Source organism: Lissotriton helveticus, chromosome 6, assembly GCF_964261635.1.
Source record: "Lissotriton helveticus chromosome 6, aLisHel1.1, whole genome shotgun sequence".
NCBI lineage: Eukaryota > Metazoa > Chordata > Amphibia > Caudata > Salamandridae > Lissotriton > Lissotriton helveticus.
In genome coordinates, this window is record NC_136067.1 from 1,070,132,967 (window position 1) to 1,070,158,235 (window position 25,269).

The 25,269-nt window shown below is 44.4% G+C and overlaps 1 protein-coding gene across 1 annotated transcript in view; it reads left to right on the top strand.

Annotated features, from left to right (window-relative positions):
- The window catches only part of LOC144762615 (chitin synthase chs-2-like), a 693,194-nt gene that overhangs the window by 244,570 nt on the left and 423,355 nt on the right, over positions 1 to 25,269 (top strand). The window contains exon 9 of the mRNA XM_078647842.1: positions 14,232 to 14,373. Coding sequence (XP_078503968.1) covers positions 14,232 to 14,373 — 142 coding nt within the window. The remainder of the gene's footprint in view (positions 1 to 14,231; positions 14,374 to 25,269) is intronic.

The window sequence follows — 25,269 nt, forward strand, 5'->3', positions numbered from 1 at the left end:
ATGGCACAAGGGCCTCCGGAAATGTTCGCGGGAATATATGGCCAGGATGTATTACCACAAGAGAAGAGCCACCCAGATGGTAGCAACATTGTACGATAATGACTGGGGGCAACCACTAAACTCTTACAAGTCATATTATTTTGAACAGGAATACATGATTTCGGTGATCTTCGGAAGCACAAAGTTCTTTCATGAGCTGTGAATGAAGTAGTACCCTTCAGTTTTAAATGCACACATTCAGAAATAACATTGGGATCGCAAGTAAGGAAAAAACATAAATCACCCTGCGTGATATTATAAGTGATTATCTGGGACTGGATCGGGGGTGTCGAATCGGACAACACAGTACATAGGAGGCAGTATTCATGTGTAGCAAAATCTCCCAAAAGGACATTAGGACGGGCATTCGATATATTAAAAATATGGGCAAAAGTCTCTAATGAAGCAGGGACAGCAACTAAACAAGTCGCTAGAATGTCAGTCACCGAACGCATCGGTGTTAAACAAAAATGAGGAGCATTAGTCACTCGCTTGGCTAAAGTAGTCCAAAAGTTCGATGACGAATCCCACGCAGCAAAGGAACGCGGTACTCGGGTTCTCAGATCAGCCCGGGTCGATGGGTTCCCTCCTCTCTCGTCGTAACAGTCCAAAAGGAGTCCAACGCCGACACATCCTGCAGCAACAGTCCAGAGAATGATCTGAAAGAAAATCAAATACAGGCATTATTCATTCTCGTAGGTAACATTTGTCAGCCGGGACAGCTTCCCAGCTATCTTTCCCTGGTCTCATGACTAGAACAGTATTATCATGACCGGTTGCAATAATCTCAGCTTGTTCAGGGGGATTCTTAGGCGATTGCACCCAAACTCTAGCTCCAGGATTATCCGTGGAACCAAATCCTTTTTGTCCTCGTACAGTTAGCAACGTTGGGGCAGTGCCTTTTGTGATCTCACCACTGAAAACAGGCATTATCAACAATTGAGCAATTCGGTCAGTTTTATGTATCGGTAAATCAACCTCACTGCTATTCAGCAGGAGCACCTTAATCTCTCCCTGATAGTCACTGTCAATGACTCCTCCAAGTACTTGAACACCTTTCACAGCCAGCCCCGATCTAGGGGCGATAATCCAAAATTTCCAGTGGGTATACAGACACCAACACCGGTTTCAATGATGACTCGATCTTTACTTTTTATAATAGTATCATTCATGGCATGCAGGTCTAGACCTGCCGACCCCGGGGTTGCTCTGCATGGAGCCAGTGCTCCGGGGGTAATTTCCCAGTACATCACAGTGTCACCAATAGAATTGGGCTTTGCATCAACATTCGGAGGAAACAAACGCATCAATGGAGATTCAGCATTTAGAAAGGGACGATTATTCAAAATTAACAGTGCCTGGAACAAATAATCCCTCCAATTTTTATACTTGTCATCAGTCAATTTTCGCAATTAATTTTTCAGCAAACCGTTCAATCTTTCAATCAGGCCCAAGGCCTGTGGATAATATGGTATGTGAAACACCCATTCAATATTATTTTCCACACAAAATTCCTGCACCAATCTTCCACGAAAATGGGATGCATTATCAGATTGAATTTGGAATGGGACACCATAATAAAGCATAATCAATTCCAATGTTTTAATGGTATTCACTTGGGTGGCTTGTTTACAAGGAAAGGCCACTAACAGGCCACTGTATGTATCAACAATGGTGCAAATGTATTGACAATTTTTACTCATAGGGAGTGGACCAATATAATCAATTTGCCAAATTTGAGCGGGCAATTTCCCACGATATAAATGACCTTTAACAATTTGAGGCACTTTCCGCCGTCTAGCATGCTGACAAATGGGGCAATGCAAAATAATGTCTTTAATTAAATCTAAAGGAATATAAATTCCTCGATCAGCGGCCCACCTGCTAGTGACTTTCTCTCCGTAATGTCCTGCTTTCTGGTGGGCCCATTTCGCCAATCCTTCCATATCAGAATCCTGCATGTCCACCAGTGCCTCAGCAATTTTAGATTTTTCATCTGCAATATTATGAAAGAATTTGTCAAGGGAGTCTATCGGGGTATGAGCATCCACATGAAAGATTGTAACAGTACTTTGCGGGAGCATTTCCCAAATCTCTTGCCATAATTCTTTTCCCCACAGTTCTTTTGAATGCAATTCCCAATTACGGGAATGCCAAGTCGGTAACCAAACTGCCAATCCATTGGCAGTAGACCAGGAATCAGTAAAAATATGACAGGTGCCAGGTAACTCTTGTTTCAGAACTTGATAAACAGCATAAAGCTCAGCGAATTGGCTGCTCTTTCCCTCACCAGTTGTACTCAGCAACTTTTGTGTGATCGGATTATAGGACACTGCCTTCCAATGTCGTTTTGTACCTATGAACCTTGCCGAACCATCCGTAAACCAAACATGGTTTTTGTCCTCCGCGGACAAATCATCAAATGGTTTACCCCACTTAACAGGGGATTCCTGTACTATAGGTACGGAACATTCACTCTCCGTCTCAACCGATGGCGCCCGCGCCACCTGCTCATGCAAGGATGCAACTCCCTTTGGTCCCACACGTGCCCTGTCTTGTATGTACCATTTCCACTTAATCACACTCGCCTCCTGAGCGTGTCCAATTCGGTGAGTTTTCGGCGAACTCAAAACCCACTGCATGATAGGAATTTCAGGTCGCAGGACCACATCATGTCCCAAAGTTAATTGCTCGGTATCCACCAGAGCCCAGTAACATGCAAGCAACTGTTTCTCAAAAGGTGTATAACGCTCACCAGCATCAGGTAACTTTTTGGTCCAAAAACCTAACGGTACTTTACTTGTTCCTTGTTTTTGCCACAAACTCCAATTTGCATAAAGGCCTTGTACAGACACATTCAAATCCACATCACCATCGCACACAGGCCATAAATCCAAGGCATACTGAATCGCTTCTTTTGCCAAACTAAACGCATCTTGCTGTAGTTTACCCCATTCAAACGCATTCTTTTTACGAGTGACTCGATACAAAGGGGCCAATATTTGACTCAAATGGGGAATATGTTGGCGCCAAAAGCCAAACAAGCCAATGAAGCTTTGGGCTTCCTTCCTATTTCTCGGAACTGCAAAATCAAGAATTTTCTGTTTTACCTGTGGGATCACTTCTCTGTGTCCTTCATGCCAATTAATACCCAAAAATTTTACAGTCTGGGATGGACCTTGTAATTTATCCGGGTTGATTTCCCAACCTTTCTCGCGCAGACACTCAAGGATTTTATCTAATTGGGTCTGGACTTCATCTCGTGTCTCACCTTGAATCAAAATATCATCAATGTAATGACATAACTGAATTTGCGGATGTACAGGTACCTCAGCTAAGTGCTCGGCCACCAGCCGGTGACATATCGTAGGACTATGCACATAGCCCTGGGGAAGACTTCTAAACGTCATTTGACGTCCGTTCCATGTAAAACTGAATTGTTCCTGACACTCAGGGGCAATCGGGATCGAAAAGAAAGCATTAGCAATATCAATGGACGCATACCATGTACCTGGATGCTTTTGGATTCTTTCAATTAAAGTAATGATATCCGGTACTGCAACAGTCAAAGGGGGTGTATACCTATTCAGTTCTCGATAATCAACAGTCATGCGCCAAGAATTATCACTCTTACGCACGGGCCAAACGGGATTATTCCAAGCAGAAGTAACCGGAGTTATAACTCCTGCATCCACCAAATCCTGAATAGTGGTACTAATCTCTTCATGACCACCTGGGATACGATACTGCTTCTGACAAACCACTTTTGTCGCCTGGGGAATCTTTATGGGGGTCCTTCTTAAACGACCAACCCGTACAGGTCTGGATGATATATAATGTTTAGTTCCAAATTGATAACATCCATCATCCAAATGCAAAGTCATTCCTTTCAAAATGTCAATTCCAATTATGTACTCTAAGAGTGGCACGACTAATACCGAGTATTCTTTTCTAGGAATTCTACCTATTCTCATTTCAAGTGTAGTTTGTACTGCGGGAGTTTCCTTTCCACCTAAACCAGTAATTGTAAAAAATTGGCCTTTAAATTTCTTTGATTTTCCATGAATAAGAGTGGCCTCCGCTCCTGTATCTACCAATGCTCGGGCCCTTTGGATATTACGATGTCTCCAAAAAATTTCAATATCAACATAGGGTCTATTATCTCGGTGAGCCCATCTATGTACGGGAGCTTGACCTACTTCCTAATCATTTTTACTGCGTTCTGTCAACCAGGACAAATCAGGATAAATGTTCTCACGTTTCTCAGGTATCAATATGTCATGTTCATATCCATCTCTATTACGAAATGGATTCCTGTCCTCTGTATTGTACTGCGAATTTCGATCAGAAAATCTGTGTCGATCCTCCCTCCTCCTCAACTCAGGGGACTGATCCCTTTCATCTCTACGTCTGCTGTTAACATAATCATCTCTCCCCCTTTCTCTTTCCCCCTCCCGCTCTCTCTCTCTTCCACGACGAGGGGACGCATCACGTACATAACGTCGATCATCACGACGATCAGAACGCACACGACGGTTGTCATCACCGCTGTCATCAGAATAATCACGATCGCACTCATTCGTCCGCACACGCCGGGCACCCTCCTTCCGGTCCAACCCGCGTTTGCGAAACAAGTCCCACAAACGAGGAGTAGTTTCACCATCAATATCCTCCTTCCTCACACCATCAGCCAAGAGTGCAAGAAACATATCACGTCTAGTAAGCTTATTGTCTCCAGGACTACGAGTGTCAGGCCGGGACTGTCGTTCAGGTTTAAACCAATCACCCAACTCACCGAGCTGGCGTACAGATTCCAGTACCATAGACAACGCGTTACCAGTCTGATTGATCAATAAAGTCATCATGACCTGCTTATAAGCAACCGGGGAAGAACGAATAATACGATTCCGCACAGAAGACGTCAGCAAACCATCAAGCAATCTGTCAGCAGTACTCAGAAAAATCGCAGTTTTCATCACCTCCTCTTTGAGACGTTGTGCAGCATTGCGCAATGTATACCACGGCTTGTCATTCACAGGCCAATCAGATTCTGTAGGGTACTTTTGATTACAACCCTCAGTCGCCAACTGAAGCAAACTGATTTGACCAGCACCATTATAATTACGAAAATGATCTTGAACAGTAGAATCCAAACTCAAGGAACAAAACTTCAAAGAATCGCCAGCATCCAACATAATGCCAGCAGCGCCCAGTTCATAAAGGCGCACCATCCACGTAAGCAAGGTCTCACCTGCTCGCTGTCGAAATCGTTGTAAAATATCACTAATTTCCTGTTGAGTAAAATCCTCCAAAGAGTCTAAAGGAATACCGTTCGGATTACCGGGAGTCTGCTGCAACTTCCTACGAAAAACAGGATGTACAGAGACCGCAGGAAGAGCATCACAAGGAGCCTGATCAGTAAACTTAGGGGAACAATCTATATGAGAAGTATCAACACAATGCAAAGAGCGGTCGTAGTCGCGGGACTCAACATCTGTAGCACAAGAGGCAGATTTAAAAGCCTGTCCGGAGCGAGAAGACTCGCGATTGTTAGACTCCTCATCCGAGGAACGAGAATCACTCGAGTTCCAGATATTACCATCCCATTCATCAGGATTCCAATCCAGTCCGGCTTTCGCCACGACCAGACGCACTTTCAGTTTAGAAACGCGACCACGACGATTCTTGTATTTATATCGTGCAATCCGAACAGCCGCCCTTTCAGTGATAGTCTGATACGTTTCAAGTTTGTCGGCAAGCAATTTATTTTGACACCGCAACAAAGTATGAGCATTTTGAATTTCAACAAACTTCCGTTCCATTTCCACATGCTCCTTCTGCAATTTCGACAACCTCTCATGTACAAGCCTGTACGCAGACAAAACAATCCAACCTCTGCGCCCTAAAATAGGAAGTTCTTCACCCTTCGCCACTGGCGCCTTCTGCAAACAGGAAATCACATCAGCCGGCTCCGCCAGCTCCAGACAAGAGTTCCAATTTTCACTCAAACCAGTAGAATCAGCCCACTCGTGGGCCAAGGCCTCATAAGGCGTTGAATCCCAGCCGGGAATATCAACAGGCAACTTAAAAACAGATTTCGACTTTCTCAAAAACATCTTGAAGAAAAAAACTATACACACAATTATATACAAAAATATACAAACGAAACCACGTACGCGCCGAGAACAAAATCAAAAAACAACCACGAAGCACACAGGTTTCGTAAACGGTGCGTGACGCCAAATGTTCTGCCTGGTTTTTCTGATTAGATAGGACCAGCTCATCAGAGCATCACCAACTCAGCCAGAACGTTACCACCTCCCCTTCCCTAGGGCCTATTTACAAGAGGTAACAACATATATCTACCACCTAAGGACAGGGAATTCCTAAGATACATACCCAAACCTCGTATAATATCAGCAATCGGCGGCCTCGCGGTCCCATACGAACCCAGACAACCTACCCAGACGGCAGCATCAGCGGCGATCTCGCGGTCCCATACAAACCCAGACAACCTATGCAGACGGCAGCATCAGCGGCGATCTCGCGGTCCCATACGAACCCAGACAACCTACCCAGATAGCGGCAGCAATATCGGCGATCTCGCGGTCCCAGACGAACCCAGACAACCTACCCAGACGGCAGCATCAGCGGCGATCTCGCGGTCCCATACGAACCCAGACAACCTACCCAGACGGCAGCATCAGCGGCGATCTCGCGGTCCCATACAAACCCAGACAACCTACCCAGATAGCGGCAGCAATATCGGCGATCTCGCGGTCCCAGACGAACCCAGACAACCTACCCAGACGGCAGCATCGGCGGCGATCTCGCGGTCCCATACGAACCCAGACAACCTACCCAGACGGCAGCATCAGCGGCGATCTCGCGGTCCCATACGAACCCAGACAATCTACCCAGATAGCGGCAGCAATATCGGCGATCTCGCGGTCCCAGACGAACCCAGACAACCTACCCAGACGGCAGCATCAGCGGCGATCTCGTGGTCCCATACGAACCCAGACAACCTACCCAGACGGCAGCATCAGCGGCGATCTCGCGGTCCCATACGAACCCAGACAACCTACCCAGATAGCGGCAGCAATATCGGCGATCTCGCGGTCCCAGACGAACCCAGACAACCTACCCAGACGGCAGCATCAGCGGCGATCTCGCGGTCCCATACGAACCCAGACAACCTACCCAGACGACAGCAGCTTATCCTATGATTACCATTACATAAAGGGATCAATCTCACTATTCATCAGGGGTATAGAACTATAGTATTACCAATCACACAACGGTTGCCAATTTGGATAATGTACAACTCATTCTCTAATTCAAGTGGCTCCTCTCTCCCTTATTCAGTTACCACTTACCTGATCAGGGTTAGCATCGGTTCACATAGTTGCATCTGACTAGTAGAATAGGTTACCCTCTCATACAAGAATACGAAGCACATGTCGGTTCACAAAGAACTGGGGCACTTTATTTCTCATTACAATAAACAATCATATAACACCACACTACAACACATAACCTGCAAAGAAAAGTGAAAGATTAGGCTGTGCACTCTAGTAAGAAAGGGTCGACATCACCTTATTAATATGAAGTCTGCGCTCATCAGTCATCTAGGTTCCCTTCTCGTCTGTGGCTTGGCTCGTCTTGAAGTCACACCTCTGCAATCACGGGTACACGTCTGCACCGCTATGCGCTGTTCCCTTCACCTTTCTCCAAGTCACTGGAACCTTCCTCTCATCGGCTACTCTCTCTCCCCTGGCTGTTCTACTAAGAGAGTATCTGTTTCTCGATTCTTCTCCGCCTTTGGAATGGCGCTTGTCTTCCCTGGAATAAGTAATAGCTTTGTTGCTAACGGCTAGATGCCGCCTACGGACTAACTCACTAACTGTCTCGGGCTTTCACTAATATAGAAGCGTGTCTCCTCATGGAAAATTCCGGCCAGTACCCTGCCGCCCACCAAATTCTTGTACCTCCCCGTACCAAGGACACGTTCCCAGCCGGCCGGCCTGATGTTGTGTCTTCGGTATGAAGAAAAATACAATCCTTCGACAAGGGCCGGCCTGAACCGGTTCTCTCCAAGCGAACAACACCTCATAACTAAAACATTACACTTGACCTAGAAGCATCCCAAGCTGCCGGAGCAGAAGGAAAGATGGAGTCTCTCCCGTTTGAGGCCTACCAGGCCCGAATTCAGCATAACTCCATGGAAAGTATAATAATACCCTCACTAAAGGACGGATTATCCCTAATACTAATGAATCTATCCCCTAGCCTATGTGTATGAGCCCTGATCTAAGGAGGAGAATACAGAATTATAGCAAAGTGCCTTGTAAATAGGCTCTATTCACTACTCTAGCCCTTACACTGGACTGATAAGAGACTGAAGTCACCTTCAATCACCTTTCCTCAAAAGAGGGCCGGGAAAATCGAGCAGAACAGATGGTTGAGATGGAACCAGGTTTGGACTTTCATCAGAGTATCATTGAGGAGAAGGATGTCATTGTAGGATTTGATCTTGTAGTAAAGTTGAGTATCATCGGCATAGAGGTGATAAATGATTTTGGATTGTTTGAGAATGAGGGTGAGTGGTTCCATGAAAAGATTGAAAAGGGTTGGGGAAAGGATAGATCCTTGGGGGACACCGAGTGAGATTGGTTGAGGTTTGGAGAGGCAGTGACCAAGCTTAATTTGTTGAGATCTATTTTGGTAGAACGAGGAGAAGCATTTAAGTACAGTGCCTTCAATACCAAAGCAATCTTTGAGGGTGTTAAGAAGAGTGGGATGGTGGACAGTATCAAATGCAGCCGAGAGATCAAGGAGGATTAATAGAGAGGATTCACCTTTCTCTAGAGAGCTATGAATATCGTCAATAATATTGAGCATAGCAGTTTCGGTACTGCATCCCTTTCTAAAGCTAGATTGGAAAATGTCAAGGAGATTGAAGGAGCTGATATGATTATCTAATTGGGATAGGACACATTTTTCAAGTGCTTTAGAGAGGAAGGGGAGGTTAGAGATAGGGCGCAGATTGTTAAGGTCATTAGGGTCAGCGGAGGGGTTTTTAAGAATCGGGGAGATCTGCCCTAGCTGAAGGGAGTCAGGAACACAGCCGGTGGAAAGTGAGGAGTTGATGATATCGGTCCAAATTGGGGCAATGATAAATTTGACATCTTGAACTAAATGGGAGGGAAGAGGGTCTTTGGAGTGTGAAGATGGTTTGAGTTTAGAAATGATGTTGATGATAGTGGTTTCAGAAATTGGACTAAATTCACTCCATGAAGCCTTGTATTTCAAAAGGTGTCCAGTCCGAGATGAATCGGGATGGGGGAGGGCAGGGGTGGGTTGAGAGGGGTCAATATGCGGTGGAGGGGAGGATGAGGGTGAGTTAAGAATGTTAGGGAGGATGCATTGGTTAAGGGGAGTTTGGAGAGAGAGGGGGGGAGAGAAGGATAGTTCGATGTTATTGATTTTATTTATAAAGAAGCTGGCGATTTCTTCGCATCTATCTACAGAGGCTTCTAATTTAGGAGGGCCTGAGGTAGTTTGTCTTTTGACGATATTAAAGAGTTCTCTAGTGCGGTTTCTAGCCTGGTCAAGTTGAGACCAGAGAAAGGAGGCCTTTTCGTTGAAGATATGTTTTTTATATTGGGCTCTAGTATTTCTCAGGAGAGCCAGGTTATCAGGTGTGGGATGACTCCTCCAGGCACGTTCACATTGTCTAAGGGTCCGTCTTTCACAGTTAAGTTCAGCATTAAACCAGGACTTGGGAGGAATTTATTTTTGTTTTTTAAGTTTGATTGGGGCAATAAGGTCAAGGGCTTCACAAATGGAATTATTGTAATGGTCAGTAAGGTCGTTGGTGTTAAGGGAGGGAGGGGGGAGGAGTAAGTGATTTTTAATTGTAGATTCCAGTTCGCAAGGTGGGATGAGGTGAAGGCTGCGAGTAGGTTTCATAGGTAAAGTGATCACAGTGGAGGGGCGAGGAGTAGGGCTATTCAGGGTGAAGAGGATAAGGTGGTGATCAGACCAGTCTACAGGGAGTATAATGGAGAGAGAGGCCAGATCCTTGCTCGTTAAAATCACATCAAGGGTGGCGCCTTTAGAGTGAGTCGGAGCATGGCATAGTTGGGTCAAGTCAGTGATGTCTAGGGCTTCATTAAATAGGATGACAGCAGGATCATCAGTTCTGTTCCAGTGGATGTTGTAATCACCAAGGAAAAGATTTTTGGAATGGGAGAGAGATGCTTGAATGATAAGATCAGTCATCTCTTCAGTAAAGGGGAGGCAATTTCCAGGGGGGTGATAAATAGTGTGTAGCCGAGTTGTGGGAAAGCCAGGAAGAGTGAGGTTGGTGCAAAGGTATTGAACGGATGAGGGGTCTTGGAGCTGAATAAGTGCGATGTCAAGTTCATCTTTATAGATTAGGGCCAGGCCTCCTCCTATTTGATCGATTCTATCTTTCTTAATGATAGAGTAGCCTGGTGGAATGAGCAAGTCGAGGATAGGGGTGGAGTGGGCTTTGAGCCATGTTTCAGTAGGGAATGCAATGTCTATATTTTCGTTAAGAATGGTTTCCGCAATCTCAGTAGCGTGGCAGGATGCGGATCTGCAGTTTATCAACATGCAGCACAGGGGAGAGGGGACAGGTAATGGGGTGGGGGGACAGGGGGGATAGGTCTAAGTAGTTGTGGGGGTCTGGGAGAGGTCGGAAGCGGGGGGGTCTGTTCGTTCCTAAGAGAACTGGAATAGTGGAATGACTGGTAGTGGGGATAGTGGGTGAGGTAGGGGCAGGAGAGACAGGTCTAAGTAGTTGGGGGGTCTGGGAGAGGTCAGAAGCGGGGGGAGTAGGTTTGTTCCTAAGAGAACTGGAATAGTGGATTGACTGGTAGGGGGGATAGTGGATGAGGTAGAGGCGGGAGAGACAGGGGGGTTCCGAGATAAATTAGCTCCCGAGGTTATAGAGCAAAAATCTTTTTGAGGAGGGGAGGTCTTGTTGATCTTGCAGGGTGGGGCGCTTAAAGAGGGTTCAATGTGTTTAGATCCGATAGTGTAATTACCAGGGAGGGGGGGAGTGCCGGTATTGGTGAAACGAATAGGAGGTCTTTAAGTGGGTTGGTTATTGAGATCAGAGTCGATGAGCGACGGTAGGGCGTGTTGTGAGGCAGTCGATGTGTGGATAAGATCCGAGGTGAGGATTTAACAAGGAGCGAGATATCGTTTCTGAGAGAGGAGAATTCTAAAGCGAGGGATGAAAGGAGAAGTTCGACCTTAAGGAGTGATTGATTAGGAATTGATGGGAAAAGTGTATCAGTAGTTTCTAGGAGGTTGGAGAGGTAAAGGTTATCGAAGAGGGGTGGTCATGGGGGAATGAGGGGGGAATTGAGGTGGGGGGCGGATCATTTTTGGGGGTAGGGGGTATATAGGAGGTAGACTTACGAGTTGTACCCAGTTTAGGAGAACATATAGTTGAATGAGGTGGAGAGATATTAGGGGTTGGCGTGTCTGGTGCATTGTGGGTTGTTAGGCCGAATGAGGGAGTGTGAGAAGGGGGTATCGGTGGGGGATAAGGGGGGGCTGTAGGGGAGGTGTGGGGGATGGTTAATCAAGGGGGGAGAGAATGAAGTGCAACAGAGGGGGAGGAGCAGTGGGAGGGAGGGGAATAGAAGAAAGTTATTCGAATGGGGGATGTAAGGGGGGAGGTGGGGGAGGCGAGAGGCGTCAATGAGTCGTTGTATGTAATAGAAGAAAGGGGGGATTGTTCAGGAGGGGATCTACAAGAGGGGAGCGTGTATCAGAGCATAGGGAATTCAGGGTTAAAGAAGTAGCCTGAGTAGGCGTGGGGGAATCAGGGCAGTTGGGCAGTTCGCAGGAATCAATCGGTGGGGTGGGAGAGTCATGGGTGTGGGGGAGGAAAGGGGGACATATACCTTGTATGGCTGGGAGACATTAAGGGACTGGGTGATATTAGGGGATAGGGAGATAAGGGTGTCGTAACAAGTAATAATGTTGAGAGCGAGGGAGGTAATTAGAGATTGAGGGTAATCAGCTTGATTGGGGGAAGAGGAGTGTGAGAAGGTGAGAGGGGATAACGGTGGAAGAGGGTGAAGGGAATCAATGTTTGTAAGGGAGATGGAGGCAGGGGATGTTAAAAGCTGTTGGGTAGGGGTAGTGATGTGGGGTGCACAAGAGGGGGTGGTAATTTAGGGAGAGGAGATAGGGGGTAGGGGAGGTGATGGGTGAAGAAGGAACTGAGGGATGGGGTAAGTCCGAGGGAGGCGACAGGGGGGCAAGGGATAAGATGGAAGGAGATGGGTTTAGGGGTTCAGGAGGAGAGATGGAAGGATTGTGGGATTGTGGGATTGGGGAGATGGAGGCAGGGGATGTTAAATGCTGTTGGGTAAGGGTAATGATGTGGGGTGTATAAGAGGGGGTGGGTAAGTTAGGGAGAGGAGATAGGGGGGTAGGGCAGATGATGGGTGAAAAAGGAACTGAGGGATGAGGTAAGTCCGAGGGAGGTGACAGGGGGCCAGGGGATAAGATGGAAGGAGTTGGGTTTAGGGGTTCAGAAGGAGAGATGGAAGGATTGTGGGAGTGTGTGAGGAATTGGGTGAGCGAGCTGAAGTAGGATTCGAAGATGTGGAGGTGGTTTTCAGATGGTTGGATGAGAATGTTTCCAGATTTGAAGATGGAGATATCGATTTTGCCAGGAAAGGAAGGGGAGGGGGTGGTGGAAAGTTTCGGACCGTATGGGATATTGCAGGAATTTATGATAGGGAGGTGTCGGAGGAATAAGCTTTTCCATTTCGAAGTGCATTTGGTGAAGAAGATGTAGTTGGTGATGATGGAGGAGTTAAGGCTATTGTGGTGATCAGCAAATAAGGTTTCTGAGTGGAGACAGAGAAGTTTGTGTTTAAAATTCTTCTTACCGTGTTTGGAAAGATGGGAGGGGTAGAGGATAGACCAAGAGTAAGGGCCGAGTTTGGTGAGGCCCAAGCTTTCACAGTCTGCAATGAGGGCTCTTAAGTTGGGGCAGGTGGGGTCTTCCAGGTGGAAATTCAGGTCTACAAGTAGGATGCAATTGCTGTCATTGAGGGCGAGTAGTGTGATGAAGACTGTGATGGTGTCAGTGAAACTGGTATGCAGTCCCGGTGTTCTGTAGATGAGAGTGCCATTTGGGGTGAAATTGGCTGTGACATGGAGCTTAAATGACAGGTGTTCCATGTTGCAGGATGTCATATCCATGGATGTGGTGCACCTGATGATATTCTTGTGGATGATGGCAATCAGTAAAGTATGTCTTGCCTGGCAATCTTGGATGGCTATGGCGATGTCAGGTGCTGATGCAGGGTTTCAGACAGCTTTCTGTGAGAAAAAATGTGGTCAGTGGCATTGTTGTAGAGCAGGTCTCAGATCTCTGTGGTGTGTTTTGTGAGTATGTCGGTGTTGAGGAGCATGCATGGGAGTGTGGAGTGTTACGTATGGGGTTGCAGGACTGTGTGAGTGTCAGACGGGTCCTGTCGGTGTGGTTAGTATTTGGTGTGGTAAGTGCATGAAAACTTGCAGGACGCGCAGGAGAATGCTATATTGGTTTGGTCACCAGTTGTCTACTAACATTATCTATGCTATTTGTTCTTCTGGTTTTATCTTTTGTCATTTTCACTAGAGGATCCAAAATAGTAGGCAACATTTTAAATACAGACCTTGCTCTTGCAACAAAGTGCAATGTTTACGCTCAGTGAGAGTGTGCTTGCATGTAAAAAGATTATTTTTGTAGAATGAGAAGACTTATTTTGACTGATTTGATTTCACCAGTGTTATATGTAGGGTGACTAACACACTAAACAGCTTCTTAGCACTTATAAAAATCCACTAACCTGTAGACGCCACACCTGCGAAACCGAACTATAAACAAGTTAGATGGATAAGGCAGGTTTTCCAAAATATCCTAAACTGGACATTAATTGCAAAAGAGTAAAACTGTTCTGTAAGGCTACTGCAAAGTGAGGTAAATTATTTTTAAAAGAAGGTTTGCCCATACATGCTTATTGTTTCAGAGTGATTGTTTTTTTAAATTGCTTTTCATCACTGTTGGCAATGTGAGGGTGGGAAAATGGTAATTAAATTACGTTTTTGGTGGTTGAGTAAATAAAGTTTGCTGGCCCTGATTTCAGATTGAAGCAAACAACACCTACATTTTGGCCCTGGATGGCGACATTGACTTCCAACCTTCATCTCTTCTGCTCCTGGTGGATCGCCTCAGAATGTATCCCCATGTGGGCGCTGCATCTGGTAGAATACATCCCACTGGAGTCGGTATGAACGTACTGGTAACACTGCTGGGTGTATAATGGTTGGCTTTCCTTGCACATGTAACCTCAAATTTGATTACACTTTTCCTTTTTTTCTTCTGCATGCTTTATATATGATTTGAGTTAATTTATGACATGCATCAAATGTCAGAAACAAGTCAAGCTTCAAGATGGATGCCCAGAGACATAAATACATCCTAATAAAACTTATATGAACTAAACCAAACACATAAGACATTTGCAGCTAAATGGGGGGGGTTCCCTTTAAGGCTATCAAAGAATCTCCGGTGTTCTTGTTTGTTTTCTATTTAATTATGGAGACGAATTTGTGGGGGGAGATCTGGGAGTAGGACCTGAAGTATGCATTTGTTAAATTTCCTACTTGGAATTGAGCATTGTTCAGTATATGCTGTGAAAGAATCCCCCATTCCACAACATAATTAAGCAACTGCCATGGCGGTGAATAGGGTTCATTCATACATTCATATCCAGGGCTATATGGGCCAAGAGATTTGCTCTGCTTTTGGTTATCACTGACAATGCCATAAGTTAATTAAGAAATAGTCAATTTTCTTTAGCATGTTCAAAAATTCCCAAGATTAATAGCTATTTCGAATATGCACATCTAATCTAAAATTGCAGTGCTTCTTATAGATCCAAATGTTTAACTGTAAAAACATTAGTCGTATATAGATTTGAATAATGTTAACAATCTAATAGAACTTGGTGAATGGCAGCTTTTACATTCAAACCACATTTACACAACATATTATTAGTTTTTATAGATAGAGTCCATTCTGCTACTCACAAAACAGAATTCAAACCTACCCTCAGACAGACAATGTCAAGCCATAGACTACCAATCCGACAAACTCCGCGAATACAGGGTATTAATACTATCAGAGCTTCCAAAACATTTCTTAAAATGTGATTTATGGTATTTTACCTATATACACCAAATCATATTTCATGCTAAGATGTCTGGCAGCATTTCAGAGTTGCTTTGATAGTCCAGACTGAGAGCCAAATACGTTTAGCCTCCTTGGAAACAGTTCATTACTCATTCCAATTGTTAAATAAGTAAGCTACTTTGGAATCCAGGGCCAATGCCTTACAAAAGATATTAGAAATTGTATTGAATTTTGTAGATCTAAGCAGAATAAATAATTTAAACCAACAAGATCTTGATATCGGTTGCCTTACACCAAACCCTGTTCTAACCTCAAAGAGGGCACATGGAGTTAAGAGGAAATTGGAGGATTGTGTTCAGACATAAACCAGCTTACTTAATCATATTTACCTGCTCACTTAGATTTGTCAACCTGGCTCCAAAGAGGGCCTCGGGGATAACTTCCCCTCTATAATCTTGTAAAAAGGGTTCTGTTTAATAACCTGCAGAATGAAGGAGAGAATTAACAGATTAAAGTACGTTTGTTCTGCCCATAGCCAAATGTTTATCCCACGTTAAGTTAGACGAGAACACCATGCCCAAATAATTATAGTGGAATATTGGTTCAAAGTTCCTTTATCCAGGTACCATGAAACTTTTCGGTGCCTGTTAGGAATGGGGGTCTCTATTTAGTAAGGGCTTGCACCTTTGTTCAAATAGGGACCCTTCTTCCTAGTCAGGATAAGGCAGTTACGCTCCTAAAATCAACCTGCTCACCCCCTTGGTAGCTTGGAACAAGCAGTCAGGCTTATCTTAGAGGCAATGTGTAAAGCATTTGCACATAACCAACAGTTTAGAAAATATCCAATATAATTTTTATACATAAGTCAAGACCAAAAACGATAAAAATCCACAATACAGTACTTCAAAAATCTTTACTTATCAAAATATGCTTTAAAAATAATACCTTGATGTCAAAAGCTCCATCCGGGGCTATCACAGTGTCGTTAGCAAGCAAATCCAAACAGTTCTGGCTGACCGCGGCATCGCGGGCCAACTACAGCGTCGGGAAGACCCACAAACAGTACCTTTTAGAAATGCAGGGCGTTGATGACCGCTCGTTGAGCTTCTGAAAACACAGCGTCCACTCAGGCGTCGGTTCCAGAGGTCGGTGCAGGAGTCGTCGGGGCCCTTGAAGTCAAACGTGTTACAGGTCGATCTCCTCTCTGATGGAGTCAGGAGCGCTGGTGTCGGCAGGCGTCGTGTGCTGCGGTGCGAAGTGCAGTGGTGCGGCATGTGGTGCCCTCAGGTCATGGTGCGAGCAGCGACACGATGGCGGTGTCAAATGGCGTCACCGGTGAGACCAGGGTAGTGGTGCGAGATGAAGGTGGTGCTCATCACGTTGCTGGCAGGTCATGGTGCAAGCAGCGACCTCATCGTTGCTGTAGCGTTGTCGTCGGCTGACGAACTGGAGTCAATGGCGCCAGCGTCAGTAGGCTAAAGGCTGTGGTGCGGGATGAGGGCGATGCATCGTGTACTAGCGGTCCACTCGAACCACGGTGCAAGCAGCAGCGTCAATTTCAGCATGGAGCGGTGTCATCAGGGATACCAGGGCGTCATCATGAAGTGAGGCGGGGCGGAGTGCGATGCCAACAGGTAGGGGAGTGAGCAACGGCTCAGTGGCGGCATCAACAGACGTCGTCGGTTAGACCAGGTTCGCGGTGCGGTGTTGCAGCGGTGCCCTCTGCGGTGCCAAGGCGTCGTCGTGAAGTGAAGCGGTGCGGAGTGCGGTTCCCACAGGTCACTCTGCGAGTAGCGGCTCGGTGGCGGCGTCAGCAGGTGTCATTGGTGAGATCGGGGTTGCTCTGCGGCGTTGCGGCAGTGCCCTCTGTGGTCCCTTCAGGACACGGAGTCGGCAGCGGCGTCATAGACGTCGTGTTGCTTTTCTTCTGTTGCAGCACAAAACAGACAGTCCCCAGTGCTGAGGGCAGAAGAGCTTGAAGTCTTTGCTGTTCCTGAGACTTCTTGAACAGGGGGCAAGCTCTACCTCAAGCCCTTGGAGAAACTCACAAAAGTAGATTGCAGAAAGTTCAGTTCAGTCCTCTCACTGCCCAAGACAGAAGCAGCCACTGAAGGCCAACACAGCAACGCACACAGCAAAGTGGTAGTCCCTCCTCACAGCTTTTCTAGCTCTTCTTCTTGGCAGTCTTCTTGATCCAAATGAGTGCTAAAGTTCAGGGGCCTGAGCCCCAATATTTATATCCCAATACTCTTTGATCTCTTAGGCAGAGAGTGTCTGTGCTTAGCCAGAACCAGTTCCACTTTCTCTGGTGTGACTTCCTGGCAGGAGGTGGAGACGGCATTGTCAGAGGCAGACCAGGCCCTTTGAGGTGCAAGGAATTCTCCTCCCCCTTCTCCCATTGCAGCCCAGGTCTATTCAGCCCTTTCCTGACCCTACCTAGACTATCTGGAGCCACTCCTGCTCCCCAGCCTTCTGTCATTCAAAATCCAGACAGGCAATCCACATTCCAGCAGAAGCATAAGGGATGACTGAGCAAGAAAATACCTACTTTCTAAAAGTGGTATTTTCAAACACAGAATGTAAAAATCACCTTCACTAAAAGATGCATCTTTAGTTTCTGAGTTCAGGCATACTAAACTTTATTTTCCCGCTTAGTTCCCAGAGCCACTTATATTTGTAAGATGTTATAAACCAACTTCCCATTCTGTCCTATGGGGAACAGGTAGCCTTCCCACAGTGAAAACGAAATGGGCTGTAATTCACAATCAGGAGAGGCCACACACACCAGGGCATGTCCTACCTTTCACTTACACTGCACCCTGACCACAGAGGTACCTTGGGCCTCCCTTAGGGGTGTCTGACATGTAGAAAAGGGAAGGTTTTAGCTCCCAGGGCCACTTATGTTTATAAGATGTTATAAACAAACTTCCCATTCTGTCCAATAGGGAACAGGTAGCCTTGCAACAGTGAAAACGAAATGGGCTGTAATTCACAATCAGGATATGCCACACACACCAGGGCATGTCCTACCTTTCACTTACACTGCACCCTGACCACAGAGGTACCTTGGGCCTCCCTTAGGGGTGTCTGACATGTAGAAAAGTGAAGGTTTTAGGGCCTGGCAAGTGGGTGTACTTGCCAAATCTACATGGCAGTTACAAACTGCGCGCAGACTCTGCAATGGAAGGTCTGAGTTGCCTTTTTAGGCTGCTCACGTGAGTGTAGCTCAATCAGTGCTGCAGGCCCACTAGTAGCATTTGATTTATAGGCCCTGGCACACTCAGTGCACTTTACTAGGGACTAACAAGTAAATCAAATACCCAATCCTGGAAACACCAATCCATAACACAATTTACCACAGGAGCACTTGCACTTTACTACTGATCAGCAATGAGAAAGGTGCGCAGAAACACTACGCCAGCAAAAACAGAGTCAAAACCGGGAGGCATAAAGCAAAAACCCTGGGGAAACACGCCAAAGGATACCAAGTCTAACACATGTCCCCTCCAGCTGAAAGTAGGGAGAACTACCCAACCTCCTGGGAGTTCTTTTCACTAAGGCGGAAGAATCTGGACGGACCATCTGCATTGGGGTGTTCTGTGCCAGGACGGTGTTCCACCGTAAAGTCCATACCCTGTAGGGAGATGGACCACCTCAGCAATTTTGGATTCTCACCCCTCATTTGCATTAACCGCCTGAGGGGCCTGTGGTCTATCTGAACTCGGAAGTGAGTCCCAAACAGGTAGGGCCTCAGCTTCTTCAGTGCCCAGACCCCAGCGAAAGCTTCACTTTCTATGGCACTCCACCTCTGTTCCCTTGGGAGTAGTCTCCTGCTAAGCGAGACTACAGGCTGGTCTAAGCCCGCTTCATTGGATAAGCGCTTCAGGGGAATGGGGTTATAGATGATTGCACCTATCTTACGTCCTGTATTGTACAGATTTTTAGGTGCCGCGGACCGGGAATTCAAAGTCCCCTAAATCTCCCAAGGCAGAGAACTGTCCTTACATATAAGCTCAATACAAAAGGTGGTCCAGCACACTTATACAGAAAATAACTGTTTTATATATACAAATAATCATTCAAAGGCAGAATCAGTGGTCTTGTGGAAGCTCATTCTTTATTAAATCTTCAGTTAAAAGTCTGTAGCCATAGCCAACGCGTTTCGTCCTTCACGGACTTCTTCAGGGCGAATTGACTCTGTATCATAGAGTGGTCATGAGCAAATTTCAGTGTGTCCTCTATCAAGGACAGTTTATAGATCACAAATCTCAAAAAAGTTTTCAGATCCTTCTAATGATAACGCTTCCTCTAAAAAGGTGGTAGCTTGCTTTCACGTTGGCGGATAACTTGAAAAGCAGTAATTCCTTTAGTAGGTCATTCTAGTTCAGATATCAGTCGGCTCCATGGCGTGGCGTCCTCCGCAAGCCCGCTTCATTGAGCTGTGAGAGCACCGCTCCCACACCAATCTCTGAAGCGTAAGTGTGCACAACGAATTCTTTAGAGAAGTCGGGTGCCTTGTGCATGGGTGCCCTGCACATGGCGGCCTTCAGGGCATCAAAAGCTTTCTGGCAGGACTCTGTCCAGATCACCTTCTTGGGCTGCTTCCTGGAAGTCGGTTCTGTTAAGAGAGCAAAAATGGTGCCATAACCCTTAACAAATCTCCGGAAGTACCCAGTGAGTCCTACAAAGGCCCTCACCTCTTTCTGGGTCTTGGGGATTTGGGGGGCTCCCAAGCCAGAATGGTGTCAATATTGTGTTATAGGGGTGCCCCCTGGCTGCTTCCTACCTAGTGTCCCAAGTACACCACCGAACCCTGCCCAATCTGGCACTTACTGGTCTTGAACATGAGGCCTGCTCTCTGCAGCACCTTCAACACTTCACCGAGGTGCTGCAAGTTTTCTTCCCAGCTGGAACTGAACACTGCAATGTCATCCAGGTAGGCAGCACTGAAATCCTCCAGCCCAGCCAACACCTGGTTGACCAACCTCTGAAAGGTGGCAGGAGCATTCTTCAACCCAAAGGGCATCACCTAGAAATGGTAATGTCCTTTGGGGGTTGAAAATGCTTACCTCTCCTTGGCCCCATCGGTTAAGGCAAACTGCCAGTACCCAGACGTTAAATCAGACATGCTGAGGAACTTGACAGCTCCCAACCGATCAATGAGCTCATCAGCTCAGGGGATGGGGTGTGCGTCAGTCCTGGTGACGGCATTAAGCCCACGGTAGTCCACACAAAACTGAAGTTCTGGAGTGGCACTGGGTGCAGCAGCCTTTGGGACCAAGACCACTGGGCTGGCCCAAGTACTGTTGGAAGGCTTCACCATCCCTAACACCAACATCTTAGAGACCTCCTCTTTGATGCTGGTCTTGACCCGGTCAGTCAACCTGTAAATCTAAAAAAAGGTGCTTCTAAAAGTATTTTACAAAAGGCATAACTTGGGAGAGAAGATCACTCAACACAAAGGAGCCAAGGAGGATTATTGCTTCAACCTCTATTTTTTATAATACTACTAATTTAATTTCCAACGTATTTAATTTTTTGAGGGTGTCTTCACAACGGATGTCGACACGTTTCAGCCCTATTATTCTCGGGCCTCATCAGGACGAGGGCAGCTGAGTGCACGAGTTTTCAAAGATCCACCTAGAGGATCAAATAAATCTTATTTATCTATATAAACAAATAACAGCTGATTATTACATGTAAGTACAGTTACATAGGAACAAAAGTCAAACCACATTACAGTTGATTCATTTACATATCAATTCCCTGGAGTGGCGGACCAGCTTTAGGGTAAAAAAACAGCCATGTGACCTTTTAAATAACCTTATTCTCCACAATGTAGTGCATAACAAAGAAAGTGCCATGTGCTTAATAGAGCCTCAAAACAACACCCCTCTATTTAATGAGAGTCCAATCCAAACAACAGCCACTGAATAAAAAAGTAATATATGCCACAGTTCAACTATTTCTCATCCTCTACAACCGTCAAGGATATCCTTATTTTTATACTTCAGGAAACTAAAGAAAGGGAGAAAGAAAAATCAAGAAAAGCATACTGACGTCAGTTTAGTAATCTAGATGCCGTAATCATGGAAAACTAAGTGTCGGGTACTTAACTAGCGAACTCACTTATCGTATATACCTCTTGCTGACTTACCCAGCGTGTGATATGCATACAGCCTACTGCCACCTTTCTTCAGAAGAAAATGACAGTATTGGAGGGGACATCTATTTCGGAGTCCTCCCCATAAAAAAGCATGCTGTAACTATTCTGAACACTAAAGGAAGTAGCTTTATCTCCAGATTTTGTATACGTTGGCGATTCCTACCTGACTGGCACGCTTATTCAGTCACGTTACCAGCCGTCGCCATGCCGCATCTAAAACGTGGGAGCAAAGAATGACCCCGCACAAGAGTACATATGTGTGATATATATATATATCAATGTACTGGTATCATAAAGATCAACGCAAAACACATTATAATGATAAATGGCTTCTTAAGGATAAGCAATTTCAGAAACTTGATTGTAGGTTGTTTCATTCTTTATTATTCATAATTCATTAAAACATTACAGGATTGCTTGCCGCCAACGTGTTTCATCCCGCTTGGGACTTCTTCAGGGCTAGCAGCAATTTATAAACAACACAATCTATTACACATTATATATACAATTTAAAAAATATACTTTATAAGCATACTGTAGTTTCATTATTTATGACAACATTATCAATGAGTCCATTTATGCTTATCCTATAACATCATTGTTTAAAATCTCAATATATAAGGTTAAGAAGCCATATAAAAAAAACTATTGTTTATGAAAACCCACGACAACCCACACGGTATCCCAAACATGATCATATGCGGGAGGAGACATATTTAGAAATACCATGTTTGATACATTAGCATATTTTGATTCACTTGGATCGTTATACCCCACATGACAGGAACTCATTTCTTCATTAGCTAATCTACCATATCCATAATTCAGTCTCTATTATCATTGTAAACAAGATAGGAATACCACTGTTGAAATACATATGAAGAGTTCAACAAAATTGGATAAGATACATATTAATAGCTTAGTCTCCAAACCATTATGAACAGTTTATCATTATGGCAGCTAATATGTCGTACCTTTATTATGATATTGTGACAAATGTTCAAGTCAGCCTTCAGATAATATCTGCACTGGCGAAGCTGTGTATCTATAAATAAACATTTACAAAATCATAAGAATTATAATATATATCTGACCACTAAATATTTGTCCATTTTCATAGGAGTGTCGCAGTACTCGAATTTCAGTATCAAATACCATAATTTTGAAGATTCTTTGAAATTTTCTACTATTTTAGTCAGTGATATCACATTTGCCCTCTAGTCAGATCAACCTCTCTAAGAAGTATCGTATCCATACATTTGCCATTTTTACAGGATGTGTCTTCACTAACACATTAGTTCATTGAGCATAGGACTGCATATTATAACAATCCACAAAACAGTCATAAATCCCTGGATTATAGTCCTAAATTAATATGTCACATTGAAGTACATTTGTGCTCACCAAAAGGTTCACTTATATCTTACTACTAATTATATACATTCATACCCTAATGTCATGTAACACATTAGACTTATTAATATCACTTACTTATTGAAAAATATCTTGACCGTCGGATAGAAGTTCCAGTTATTTGACCCAGGGAATGTTCCTCCTGATACAATTATCTCATAACGAATTTGTGACCTTGGTAAAGTCCATTTGTAAGAATCTACACCAAAAACCCATATAAACTACATGTCAGCGATTTAACAATAAAATCCAAATTGAATAATAAAAGGCCCATGGTCTTAACAGGACTAACCTCCACAAACTTGTCACTTAATAAAGACATACAGCTCATGGTGTGCATATTTTACCCCATCTTTGAACGGGCAACAGATGAAATGGGCGTCCTAAGAGGGTCACAAAGCGTGAGCCCTACAGCCATCTAAGCTAAATACGATCATCTAGTTCACATACAAATATAGTGCCACATGTTGAAATTTATACTATTGTGAACCCATAGATTTTCACAAACCATATTCGTGGAGATATCTAAAATTGCGTGTCCTCCAGAGCTATAGATGTCCCCTCTCTACTTTCGTTCACAATATTATTTGAGCTACGGTTTTCACTCAAAACCCCGTGGCCGATGAAAATAAGCTTAACAAAACAGAAACCCAACATATATCACAGTGCGTTCTTTTCGAAACTAGTATACCGCCTTCCGACAATCTTTCCAAATACAAACCAGTGTATACACCCTGGACATTATCACACGTCTATGGCGGCATATACTAAACCACTGCTTACAGCTCGGTTGAGATGGACTCTTCGTCAAACACGCGGTACTCACCCCGGCGTATGTTGCCCTCCGTAATCACACCAGTCCTCAGGTCATACAAACGTAAGTGATGGAATTTTGACTGAATTTATATAACCCGTCCTAAACACCCCACACCTGTGGTGCTCACATGGCACCCTTTTGATGGTGTAGCCCACGTACTCCAGTATTCATCTTCTATTTGCAAATACTACGATCGTCAATATTATTAATACAGGAAAATATTATTTACTTGATATAGTATTAAAATCAGAAAGGGAAAATATAATGATATGATAAGTTGAGCATATTCTCATATCGCCTATTGAAGCTATTTGAGCTTGCTATCTATGCATGAATAATCATCTGATTTTCACACGTAACGGTGGGCACCATCTTTGAATGAATTTATAATCGCGGCGCCCCAGATACTCCTGTCAAAGTATCTTAACAAAAATGGCAGTTTTTTAGTCCTACGAACCTACAGGGTCCTACGATATCCATATATATCTCAATATCCATGTAAAATCAATCAAAGTTGTATTACAGATAGAACAAAAATAATACGTTTGTCTACCCTATACATACTCCAAGTGCAGTCCCGTCTATAACTCCTTTCCACAACTATCATTATTTGAGTATACATTCTCATTTATTCTCTCAAAAAAATGTATAAGTCACAACTATTGTCTATTGGTATCTCGATCTCTATTTTTAATATGCAGTGAAAGTAGTATATTGTGTACACAAACAGATTCACATCGATGTATGATACTGCAATTACTTTTCCTCTCAGTGGAAATTTTCAAATCTCAGTTGTTATCTATTTATATATCAATGTCTATAAAATATGGAATACGGGTCAAATTATAGGGCGCGATCAAAGTTGTGTAAGAATAAGATATTTCATGTTCTCCATGTCCATGACTATGTGAAATATTGCCGAGAATGTTTAACACTGTATATGGAATGCGTGTCCATGACAGTGCAAGCTGTTACAAATACATATTCAGCATTCTATATAACCCCTAATTTGTTAGCTTTTCAATGTAAGTGTAACTTGCGATCATCACAATGTCACCAACAGTTCATAGCATGTCAAACCTTAATATGGCCGAGAATGTTTAACACTGTATATGGAATGGGTATCCATGACAGTGCAAGCTGTTACAGATACATATTCAGCAACCTATATAACCCCTAATTTGTTAACGTTTCAATGTAAGTATAATTTGCGATCATCACAGCGTCACCAACAGTTCATAGCATGTCAAACCTATATATGGCCTTAGCGTGTAGCTATGACAATAGACTCTTATGTTTCTCCCCTTCTCTTCTCTTCATATCTTTATAAAGCTTTGTCATAAAGTTATGATGTTAAATCTTCTTCACATCGTAATTCGTTTTCACTCGCTACAGATATTGGCCCAAGCTATGGTCCTACAGTTTACAAAAAATGATGGAACTCATTATTACAGTTAAGACCAGATATAACAGCTCTTAAGCGACAAATCAATTTTGCCTCGGTGTGCCTTAGCAAAACGGTCCTGTCACCCCCTCTGTCAACACACTTGACATTATCTAAAGCATGGAATGTTATACCGGGTTGTTCTGGGT